At 43.7% G+C, this 12,947-nt stretch overlaps 1 protein-coding gene across 1 annotated transcript in view; it reads left to right on the top strand.

Moving 5' to 3' along the window:
* Window positions 1-4,442: 4,442 nt before the first annotated feature.
* The window catches only part of LOC121386616 (cystathionine beta-synthase-like), a 53,791-nt gene continuing 45,286 nt past the window's right edge, over window positions 4,443-12,947 (top strand). The window contains exons 1-5 of the mRNA XM_041517574.1: window positions 4,443-4,554; window positions 5,802-5,908; window positions 7,691-7,825; window positions 11,325-11,404; window positions 12,486-12,620. Of these exons, the coding sequence (XP_041373508.1) occupies window positions 4,445-4,554; window positions 5,802-5,908; window positions 7,691-7,825; window positions 11,325-11,404; window positions 12,486-12,620 (567 nt within the window). The 5' untranslated portion in view covers window positions 4,443-4,444. The remainder of the gene's footprint in view (window positions 4,555-5,801; window positions 5,909-7,690; window positions 7,826-11,324; window positions 11,405-12,485; window positions 12,621-12,947) is intronic.

Raw genomic sequence — 12,947 nt, 5'->3', positions numbered from 1 at the left:
ACCTGCTATCTGGAATACAACCCACTAGTGGCCTGCTGGCACCTGCTATCTGGAATACAACCCACTAGTGGCCCGCTGGCACCTGCTATCTGAAATACAACCCACTAGTGGCCAGCTGGCGTCTGCTATCTGGAATACAACCCACTAGTGGCCCGCTGGCACCAGCTATCTGGAATAAACCCACTCGTGGCCCGCTGGCGCCTGCTATCTGGAATACAACCCACAAGTGGCCCGCTGGTGCCTGCTATCTGGAATACAACCCACTCGTGGCCCGCTGGCGCCTGCTATCTGGAATACAACCCACAAGTGGCCTGCTGGCACCTGCTATCTGGAATACAACCCACTAGTGGCCGGCTGGCACCTGCTATCTGGAATACAACCCACTAGTGGCCCGCTGGCACCTGCTATCTGAAATACAACCCACTAGTGGCCAGCTGGCGTCTGCTATCTGGAATACAACCCACTAGTGGCCCGCTGGCACCAGCTATCTGGAATAAACCCACTCGTGGCCCGCTGGCGCCTGCTATCTGGAATACAACCCACTAGTGGCCCGCTGGCACCTGCTATCTGGAATACAACCCACTACTGGCCCGCTGGCACCTGCTATCTGGAATACAACCCACTAGTGGCCCGCTGGCACCTGCTATCTGGAATACAACCCACTAGTGGCCCGCTGGCACCTGCTATCTGGAATACAACCCACTAGTGGCCCGCTGGCACCTGCTATCTGAAATACAACCCACTAGTGGCCAGCTGGCGTCTGCTATCTGGAATACAACCCACTAGTGGCCCGCTGGCACCAGCTATCTGGAATAAACCCACTCATGGCCCGCTGGCGCCTGCTATCTGGAATACAACCCACAAGTGGCCCGCTGGTGCCTGCTATCTGGAATACAACCCACTCGTGGCCCGCTGGCGCCTGCTATCTGGAATACAACCCACAAGTGGCCTGCTGGCACCTGCTATCTGGACTACAACCCACTAGTGGCCCGCTGGCACCTGCTATCTGGAATACAACCCACAAGTGGCCTGCTGGCGCCTGCTATCTGGAATACAACCCACTAGTGGCCTGCTGGCACCTGCTATCTGGAATACAACCCACTAGTGGCCCGCTGGCACCAGCTATCTGGAATAAACCCACTCGTGGCCCGCTGGTGCCTGCTATCTGGAATACAACCCACAAGTGGCCCGCTGGTGCCTGCTATCTGGAATACAACCCACTCGTGGCCCGCTGGCGCCTGCTATCTGGAATACAACCCACAAGTGGCCTGCTGGCACCTGCTATCTGGAATACAACCCACTAGTGGCCTGCTGGCACCTGCTATCTGGAATACAACCCACAAGTGGCCTGCTGACGCCTGCTATCTGGAATACAACCCACTAGTGGCCTGCTGGCACTGCTATCTGGAATACAACCCACTAGTGGCCCGCTGGTGCCTGCTGTCTGGAATACAACCCACAAGTGACCCACTGGTGCCTGCTATCTGGAATACATGTCCTACATTGTTTTGCTTGTACTGGTACTCGAGTCCTATCTGGAATACAACCCACTAGTGGCCTGCTGGCACCTGCTATCTGGAATACAACCCACTAGTGGCCTGCTGGCACCTGCTATCTGGAATACAACCCACTAGTGGCCTGCTGGCACCTGCTATCTGAAATACAACCCACTAGTGGCCAGCTGGCGTCTGCTATTTGAAATACAACCCACTAGTGGCCAGCTGGCGTCTGCTATCTGGAATACAACCCACTAGTGGCCTGCTGGCACCTGCTATCTGGAATACAACCCACTAGTGGCCTGCTGGCACCTGCTATCTGGAATACAACCCACTAGTGGCCCGCTGGCACCTGCTATCTGAAATACAACCCACTAGTGGCCAGCTGGCGTCTGCTATCTGGAATACAACCCACTAGTGGCCCGCTGGCACCAGCTATCTGGAATAAACCCACTCGTGGCCCGCTGGCGCCTGCTATCTGGAATACAACCCACAAGTGGCCCGCTGGTGCCTGCTATCTGGAATACAACCCACTCGTGGCCCGCTGGCGCCTGCTATCTGGAATACAACCCACAAGTGGCCTGCTGGCACCTGCTATCTGGAATACAACCCACTAGTGGCCCGCTGGCACCTGCTATCTGGAATACAACCCACAAGTGGCCTGCTGGCGCCTGCTATCTGGAATACAACCCACTAGTGGCCTGCTGGCACCTGCTATCTGGAATACAACCCACTAGTGGGCCCGCTGGCACCAGCTATCTGGAATAAACCCACTCGTGGCCCGCTGGCGCCTGCTATCTGGAATACAACCCACAAGTGGCCCGCTGGTGCCTGCTATCTGGAATACAACCCACTCGTGGCCCGCTGGCGCCTGCTATCTGGAATACAACCCACAAGTGGCCTGCTGGCACCTGCTATCTGGAATACAACCCACTAGTGGCCCGCTGGCACCTGCTATCTGGAATACAACCCACAAGTGGCCTGCTGGCGCCTGCTATCTGGAATACAACCCACTAGTGGCCTGCTGGCACCTGCTATCTGGAATACAACCCACTAGTGGCCCGCTGGTGCCTGCTGTCTGGAATACAACCCACAAGTGACCCACTGGTGCCTGCTATCTGGAATACATGTCCTACATTGTTTCGCTTGTACGGGTACTCGAGTCCTATCTGGAATACAACCCACTAGTGGCCTGCTGGCACCTGCTATCTGGAATACAACCCACTAGTGGCCCGCTGGCACCTGCTATCTGAAATACAACCCACTAGTGGCCAGCTAGCGTCTGCTATCTGGAATACAACCCACTAGTGGCCCGCTGGCACCAGCTATCTGGAATAAACCCACTCGTGGCCTGCTGGTGCCTGCTATCTGGAATACAACCCACAAGTGACCCGCTGGTGCCTGCTATCTGGAATACAACCCACCAGTGGCCTGCTGGTGCCTGCTATCTGGAATACAACCCACAAATGACCCACTGGCGCCTGCTATCTGGAATACAACCCACAAGTGGCCTGCTGGTGCCTGCTATCTGAAATACAACTCACTCGTGGCCTGCTGGTGCCTGCTATCTGGAATACAACCCACAAGTGACCCGCTGGCACGTGCTATCTGGAATACAACCCACAAGTGGCCTGCTGGTGCCTGCTATCTGGAATACAACCCACTCGTGACCCGCTGGCATCTGCTATCTGGAATACATGTCCTACATTGTTTCGCTTGTACGGGTACTCGAGTCCTCAGTCTGTTCTGAATGGACTCAAGTCTTGCGGAGACCCTATGCCAGAGACCGGACCTGAGATGTTCAAGTGATCATCCAATGAAACTGAAATATGTTCAGATCTCTTTCATTTGATAGGGCGGGACATAGCCCAGTGGTAAAGTGCTCGCTTGATGCATAGTCTGTTTGGGATATATCTCCGTCGGTGGGCCCATTGGGATATTTCTCGTTCCTGCCAGTGCACCACGACTGGTATATCAAAGGTCGTGGTATGTACTATCCAGTCTGTGGGATGGTGCATATAAAAGATCCCTTGCTACGATTGATATTCCCAATTTCTATGCTAATAATTCCCAATATATATATTTAATTATGTCTGTTGTAATAAATTAATTTAACAGTGATGTACTGCATCCTTCAGTGGCCTGAAAAAAGATATCCCAAATATGATTTACTCGCGCTAATTTTCCCAATCCCATCAAACATGGCAAAAAATCCTGGATAAATCTCTGAATTAGTATATAGGGACCGGCCTCAGTGGCGTCGTGGTTAGGCCACCGGTCTACAGGCTGGTAGGTACTGGGTTCGGATCCCAGTCGAGGCATGGGCTTTTAATCCAGATATCGACTCCAAACCCTGAGTGAGTGCTCTGCAAGGCTCAGTGGGTAGGTGTAAACCACTTGGACCGACCAGTGATCCATAACTGGTTCAACAAAGGCCATGGTTTGTGCTATCCTGCCTATGGGAAGCGCAAATAAAAGAGCCCTTGCTGCCTGCCGTAAAAAGAGTAGCCTATGTGGTGACAGCGGGTTTCCTCTAAAAAAAGACAGTGTCAGAGTGACCATATGTTTGACGTCCAATAGTCGATGATAAGATAAAAAATCAATGTGCTCTAGTGACGTCGTTAAATAAAACAAACTTTACTTTTAGTATATAGGGAATGACTGGTTACTGCCATTTGACCTGAGCAGGATAAAGCCGATGGTTTAAGACAGTATGACCAGTTATTTCTTTTACCCTGCAATCCTACAGGAATAGTCGGAAAATCATTATTTATTCTATTTTTGTATACACAAATCGTGTATCATCAACCTAGCAAGGCTTTCTCCGTATGAGGTCATACAAGATATATGATTTTCTTGAGACGAGTGTCGGGTAAAAACATCTACAAAAGGACGAGTGTCAGAAACTATTTATTAATCTAGGTGTTGTTGTTTTCACTTTGTAGATGATGTCGACAAAATCTGAGAATCCATTTCTCATCTGGAAGCGACCTGACCTGCCGTCACAGTGCACTTATGGAACGCCAGGAGTTACTTCCCCTCATCTCCACAAACCAGTGTACGTATAATTATAGGATATTAAACTCTTCTGTTTCGTATCATGTTTAGGGGTCATTCAAATATTACGTAATCCTTAGGGGGGTGGTGGGTTGTAAGTACAAGCGTTATGTGGGGTGGGAGGTGTATTGAACAGCGTTACGTAACACAATTTTGTTTTCTCTTAAACATGCCATGCCATGACAACAATATATAATGTAGTGGTCAGACTAAGCCCACAGCTAAAAGCTGATGGGGAACAGGTGTGTGGCACAGATAGCCACAAGAGACAAGCACCTGTCACGGTTGGAGAGACAAGGACTGGGATGTGGAGGTGGACAGCGAAAGAAGTTGAAAGATAGGAGGAGTTGCCAGATAGGGAAGAAATGAGATGGAATTCAAAGGAGAGAAAGGAAAGGGGGCACTGGGATAAAAAAAAAAAAAAAAAAAAAAATATATATATATATATCTATATATATATATATATATATCTATATCTATATATATATATATATATATATATATATATATATATATATATATATATATATATCTATCTATATCTATATATATAATGTAGGTTTTAGAGGTAAATGTAAACCCAAAACAATTTTAAATCAAGCTGAAATGCTTTAATACACCAGACATTTTAATATTGTGTTTATAGGCTATGTTTGTGATCAGTTAAAATGGCGCAAGTGAAAACCCGGGTTTTTTTCTCCATCGTACAGCAATATGTCACTTTAATGACGTCATCGTAGTACACATGGGTATAAACATTGCCACGTTGCTTTGTCTGTGTGTTGGGGGGGAGGGGGGGTATCTCCGAGCGTTACGTAATATTTTGGGGGGTGTTTGGTCTAGCGTTACGGGGCGTTACAAGGGGATGGGTGGGTGTCTAATTTTGACAAAAAATAGCGTTACGTAATATTATATCCCCAGTGAAATAATTTTCACTTGTCACGAGAGACATAAACATGATACGACATGGTAGCGAGTTTAATATCCTATTTATTACCCATAATCAATCTTAATTTATATCACTCAAATCGTTTGGTTTACGTTCCTGTAAGGTTTACGTTCCTGTAAGTTGTAGTGCGCCAATCAATGACGTCACTAAGTGTTACGTCCCATTTGGCGGGGTAAAAAGTTCCCTGAAAATGATGAAAATTTACCAAAAGTGTTTCGCAAGTCTACCATGTTTTGCCAAATGCCTTGTGAAAACACTAAATGTACTTTTGTTTGTTTGCTTGTTGTTGTTTTTTTCAGTAAGAGCAAGCCGAAGATTATGTCAAGTATTCTCGACAACATTGGCAACACACCGCTAGTACGCATCAACCGCATCACTAAGAAGGACAACATCGAGTGCGAAGTCCGTGAGTGTACTGGTTATCTCCCTTTCGGTGTGCTAGTTATCTCCCTTTCAGTGTGCTAGTTATCTCCCTTTGAATATGCTAGATATCTCCCTTTCGGTGTGCTAGTATCTCCCTTTGAGTATGCTAGTTGTCTCCGTTTGACTATTTCTCTTTCTTGGGGCAGCTATAGCCAGTGATTGATAAATCAATGTGCTCTAGTTATGCCGTTAAGCAAAACAAACTTTCACTTTGTTGGGGCAGGATGTAGTCCAGTGGTAAAAAAGCTTTCTTAATGTGTCTAGTATATCAAAGGCCATGGTATGTGCTATCCTGTCTGTGGGATGGTGCATATAAAAGATCCCTTGCTACTAATGGAAAAATGTAGCGTGTTTTCTCTCTAAGACTATATGTCAAAATTACCAAATGTTTGACATCCAATAGCCGATGATTAATAAATCAATGTGCTATAGTGGTGTTGTTAAACAAAACAAACTTTTCTTCATATCACAGCCATCGGTGCTGCCATTAAATTTGATTCCTGTTGAGGAAACCAACTATGGTTGCATGTAACTCATACAGACCTTGAATTTTTATAAAATTCACTAGCCATGGGATCAGTGATTTTTAAAATGACTAGCCACGATTAAAAATTCACTAGCCCTATTTTATTTTAAGTTTAATACAATTTTATTAAATAATATTAATAATAATCAAATATGTCATCTAAAGAGGGAGATAGAGCTTAAAAACACTAACATTGGGGGGTTGGGGTGGGGGCAGGATATTCATATTTTCAAAATGGACATAACTGCAACATTTGACCAAAAATATTCACAAGTTGTCGGGCATGGCAATAGTAGTTATTTACTAGCCCAACATTGAATATCACTAGCCATAGGAGTGGGGCTGCCATAATCTAGAAGCCCTGTCTGGCATGGCAATAGTAGTTATTTACTAGCCCAACATTGAATATCACTAGCCATGGGAGTGGGGCTACCATAATCTAGAAGCCCTGTCTGGCATGGCAATAGTAGTTATTTATTAGCCTAAGATTGAATATCACTAGCCATGGGAGTGGGGCTACCATAATCTAGAAGCCCTGTCTGGCATGGTAATAGTAGTTATATACTAGCCTAACATTGAATATCACTAGCCATGGGAGTGGGACTACCATAATCTAGAAGCCCTGTCTGGCATGGCAATAGTAGTTATATACTAGCCTAACATTGAATATCACTAGCCATGGGAGTGGGGCTACCATAATCTAGAAGCCCTGTCTGGCATGGCAATAGTAGTTATATACTAGCCTAACATTGAATATCACTAGCCATGGGAGTGGGACTACCATAATCTAGAAGCCCTGTCTGGCATGGCAATAGTAGTTATATACTAGCCTAACATTGAATATCACTAGCCATGGGAGTGGGGCTACCATAATCTAGAAGCCCTGTCTGGCATGGCAATAGTAGTTATTTACTAGCCTAACATTGAATATCACTAGCCATGAGAGTGAGGCTACCATAATCTAGAAGCCCTGTCTGGCATGGCAATAGTAGTTATTTACTAGCCTAACATTGAATATCACTAGCCATGGGAGTGGGACTACCATAATCTAGAAGCCCTGCTCATTAGTTAATGTAAAGTTGTTTCTTGTACTCTAGTGTATTATTTAGTTTTTTAGTGGCTAAATACATGTTTCTAAACACTGGAGGAAGTGTTATTAAGGACAGGATCGGCCTGCGTTTGGTCAAGTTAATTAAACCAACTACAGTTGATTCTTGTACTGTATTATTATATTTTCAGTGGCGAAGTGCGAGTTTTTCAACGCTGGGGGGAGTCTCAAGGACCGGATCGGTCTGCGAATGGTGGAGGACGCAGAGGATAACGGCTACCTTCAGCCCGGGGATGTTCTCATTGAAGCCACCTCGGGTAACACAGGTCAGTAAACAGAGGAAAGGAATGTGTCAGGTCACCCCAGCACAGGGTTCTTACGCATCATGGAGTTCCTCAAATTTTGTGATTTTAAAATTCAGGGCCCTGTTTCACAAAATATATAAGCCTAGTTTTGCACGTTAATGTAAATCTATGACTAAACCACAATTCTTATAGTTCAACAAATATAGTTAAAAACACACACGTATGTCATTTTCTTTTGTCCTTAAAATGCTCCATTTTCCTTAATGGTGTAAGTTTCTGTGTGAAATAGATGAACACATGTAAATGTATGCCCGGTATAACCTCTGTAAACTTACAATGTTTTGTGAAATTGTCCCCCTGTTCTCACTGGACAACAACAAAAAGTAAATTAAAACAAAATATGTCAATATCCGATACTTACCTTTGACTCTGGAATGTCCTGGGAAAAGCATATTTTTTTTATTGTGTCCTGGAAATTTAGGCAAAACGTTTTATGGTTTATTTTTTCTTTGCATTTTTACTTTTCTTGTCCTCCTAACCTGTCTCAATTAAGACAACGATTTTTTAATAAAAACATTCATTGATTGAACATTTCATGTCCTGGGGGAAAAAAGTATTGGAAATGTCCTTGAATTTTGTGGGGGGTTTTCAAGTGTAAGAACCCTGCAGCAGGTTTTAATATATCGTATGTATCTTAATATAAATATTGTTATTGTATTTGGACAAGATGGGGAAGAAAAAAACACTTCAAAATAAGCACTTGTCCGTTTGTCCTAACAAGTGAAAATCTATGTGGACAAGCAAAATGTACATTGGTGGTTGTCCTGTAGACAAGTGAAAATGTTCAATGCAGTTTCATTTTAAGCAATCAAAAACATTGATTGAATAAGACAAATCATTTATTTGGACAAAGAAAATATTGGTGGACAAGTAGATTTCTAGATGTATTTGTCTGGTGGACTAGTAAAAAAATTCAGCTTATTTCTATCACTGGTTGAGTAGTGGGGCGGGGAGGGGTGTGTGATTCAGGGGGAGAGAGACACACACAGAGACAGAGAGAGGACTCACCTTCTTTGTGGACAAATTATCATGGGCTAATTTTAATTCAAAGTGGCTACAACATTTAGTCTTTGGCTAATAAAATATTCCTTAAATTAACCACATTTTAATAATTTTCAAGGAAATACTTGACATACATATACATATCTGAAAATTGGCTAAACCAAAAAAAAAACATTTCCAGAGAGATGGAGAGAATGAATGAATGTATGAATGTTTAACGACACCCCAGCACAAAAAATACACATCGGCTATTGAGTGCCACAAATGGTAAGTATATGAACAGGGAGGTAAAGAGAGAGGGAGAGTGGGGGGGGGGGGGGGGGGGGGGGGGGAGGAGAGAGACACAGATACAGACACACACACAGACACACACTCAAACACACACACAGAGAGAGAGACAGACAGACAGACAAACAGAGAGAGACATACACAGTGATAGAGAGAAAGAGAGAGAAGAAAACCCCACAGAGAAAGACAGACAGAGAGAGAGAAAGACAGACACACACAGAGAGAGAAAGACAGACAGAGAGAGAAAGACAGACAGAGGAAGGGAGGGAACTCTCACCATATTGACTACTACCACATAAGAAGTTAAATGTTACCGGTGTATTATTTGTAAGATATGAAACAAGCTTCCATTTCATATCATGTTTATATGTGTCGAGTGGACTGATTTTCATTTGTCACGAGCTTTAGCAAGTGATAATGAAAATTACTTCATGAGGAACATAAACATACATGTAATACAAAATAGTAGCGAGTTTAATATCCTATTTATTACCCATGATCGATATGGGAAATAATGTCATGTCTGTATTAATTCTGCTACAACCGTCCTCAGCGGTGTCTTGGTTAAGTAGACCCAGTGGTTTTCCGTTTTAAAAAAAAGAAGCTATTTTCCGTTTCATGTTTTTGTAAATTCCATTTCATTTCTGTTTCAGAATACATATGTAGGCCTAATTAACAATTTAAATAACACGAGTTGTCTCAAATTAACATAACAGGCAAACAACGCTGTTTAATTTTTAATTTTTCATAATTCTTGACAAAATATAATTTTTTTAAGTTTAAAAAAAAAGAAAAAAAAAAGTACCTTTTATCAAATATATCATATAAAAAAAAATAACCGTTGGGTCTGTTTTGTTTACTTTGTACGAAACCAAAACAAGGGTTCGAAAATTGACTGACGTCGACATACGTTGCTATTTGGTTCCCGAAGTGGTCATTCGGTTTAATGTGTAGCGTAAAAATCAGTCTTCCAAAACGAGCGTTGGCGACAAACTGCTGGCTGAACTTACTCCTGAAAAAAAAACCCCAACCTGTCCCGTCTGCAGGTCAGGTCATAGGGTTTTACGTGCACATTCAGAACAAGCTGTTGTAGCGCACGCTTGTCGTGGGCACAAGAGCCGGCCTTGGCCGGCTCCTCCGTCCATGACAGGAAAGGTGGGGGGAGGGGAGGGGAGAGGAGGGACCGCATGCACTGGTAGGTGCAAGGGAGCACCAGCAGCCCGAACAAATCGGTAGCAGGCGGGTGGGGGTGGTGGTGGTGCTATGGAATTTGAATGGAGCAGTTAAATGCCAAAGAGAAATGGGTGCGCAATTTTGATTGAGGGAATTTGGCGCAATATTGAACGGTCGGTCGAAAGGTAAATGGCCGAGCTAATATAGGTTTTGATATTAGTGAATTGAGAGTAGCTCGTTAATTTTAAACCTCTACGATGCTGTGGTGTCTCCCTAGGTTGCCCATAGGGCCCTTATAAAGGGCCTGACCACTTCTGGTCGTGGCATCACCAAGTACCAAGTTATTACCAGCAGCAAATATTGGGGGTTTGGGTGGCAAGTAGCAATTGTATACGTCCTGTCTGCACAGGCGCATCAGACTATGCAGTAAACCAGTCCCAAGTTCAGCCAACAAACGTTTCGCTAACGTTCGTGAAGAATTTGGTTCCCAGCGTAGCCATTTGGTTTACCGTGAAGCGTATAATCCAGTCTAGCGGACATTTTTCCACTCGAATGTAGCCCAGGTAAATACGACACTATGCGTTTGCCAATAGTACTGCACACTCAGTCAGTTTTACAGCGTGTAGCAATAGTAAAATGGTATTAATTTTTTTAACTTCGCGGAAAATCGTAATTCCATTTCAATCCGCGATTGCAGAAAATCACTGGATCTAGTTAAGCCATCGGACATAAGGCTGGTAGGTACTGGGTTCGCAGCTCAGTACCGGCTCCCACCCAGAGTGAGTTTTAATGACTCAATGGGTAGGTGTAAGACCACTACACCCTCTTTTCGCTCACTAACCACTAACAACTAACCCACTGTCCTGGACAGACAGCTCAGATAGCTGAGGTGTGTGCCCAGAACAGCGTGCTTGAACCTTAATTGGATATAAGCATGAAAATAAATTTGAACTGAACTGAATTCAGCTACATGTAGATCTTGTTTGATTGTTTTCAGGAATTGGACTGGCACTAGCTGCAGCTGTTAAAGGTTACCGGTGTATTATTGTCATGCCCGAGAAAATGAGCATGGAAAAGGTAGGACTCTACTTAACTTTACCTGGGCCCCGTTCCACCAAGTGATCTTAGCATTACTATCACTGTAGGGGCGAGACGTAGCCCAGTGGTAAAGCGCTTGCTTGATGCGCGGCCGTTTTAGGATCGATCCCTGTCAGTGGGCTCATTGGGCTATTTCTCGCTCCAGCCAGTGCACCACGACTGGTACATCAAAGGCCGTTGTATGTGTTATCCTGTCTTTGGGGTGGTGCATATAAAAGATTCCTTGCTGCTAATCGAAAAGAGTAGCTCATGAAGTGGCGACAGCAGGTTTCCTCCCTCAATATGTGGGGTCCTTAACCATATATGTCTGATGCCATATAACTGTAAATAAAATGTGTTGAGTGCATCATTAACTAAACCCATTTCCTTCCTTTACTATCCCTGTAATCGTTCCAGCTAGTTCACCACGACTGGTATATCAAAGGCTGTGGTATGTGCTATCCTGTCTGTGGGATGGTGCCTATAAAAGATCCCTAGCTGCATTAGGAAAGTTGTAGCGTGTTTCCTCTGATGACTGTATAAGAATTACGAAATGTTTGACATGCAATAGCTGATGATTAATTAATCAGTGTGCTCTAGTGGTGTCATAACAAACATTATTTTACTATTGCTGTAAATACCTTCCATCGCAACCTCTTTTATGACATCACACTCAGTTATGGCATCACACTCAGTTATGGCATCATACTCAGTTATGACATCACACTCAGTTATGACATCACACTGTTATGGCATCACTCAGTTATGACATCAAACTCAGTTGTGACATCAAACTCAGTTGTGACATCAAACTCAGTTATGACATCACACTGTGTTATGATATCACACTGTTATGACATCACCCACTATTATGACATCACCCTCAGTTATGACATCACCCTCTGTTATGACATCACACTGTTTATGACATCACACTGTTTATGACATCACACTCAGTTATGACATCACACTATGTTATGACATTACTGTTATGGCATCACTCTGTTATGACATCACTCAGTTAAGAAATCACACTGTTATGACATCACACTCAGTTATGACATCACACTGTGTGTTACAGGTGGATGTTCTGCGAGGTCTTGGCGCGGAAATCGTGAGAACTCCGACATCTGTGGCGTTTGATTCCCCCGAGTCTCACATCTGGGTTACTAAGAGACTGATGGAGGAGATTCCAAACGCGAAGATTTTAAGTCAGGTACAGCTAGTAGAGAAGGAAATTAATATTTTATAATGTGAAACTTAAACCAGTAGAAGTGAAGATTTTAGATCAGGTACAGTAGAGAAGGAAATTAATATTTTATAATGTGAAACTTAAACCAATAGAAGTGAAGATTTTAGATCAGGTACAGTAGAGAAGGAAATTAATATTTTATCATATAAAACTTAAACCAATAGAAGTGAAGATTTTAGATCAGGTACAGTAGAGAAAGAAATTAATATTTTATAATGTGAAACTTAAACCAATAGAAGTGAAGATTTTAGATCAGGTACAGTAGAGAAGGAAATTAAACATTAATGATGT

The sequence above is a fragment of the Gigantopelta aegis genome, chromosome 12 (genome assembly GCF_016097555.1).
Source record: "Gigantopelta aegis isolate Gae_Host chromosome 12, Gae_host_genome, whole genome shotgun sequence".
NCBI lineage: Eukaryota > Metazoa > Mollusca > Gastropoda > Neomphalida > Peltospiridae > Gigantopelta > Gigantopelta aegis.
The sequence above is the reverse complement of the archived record's forward strand: the minus strand, read 5'-3'. Positions and strand labels throughout refer to the sequence as shown.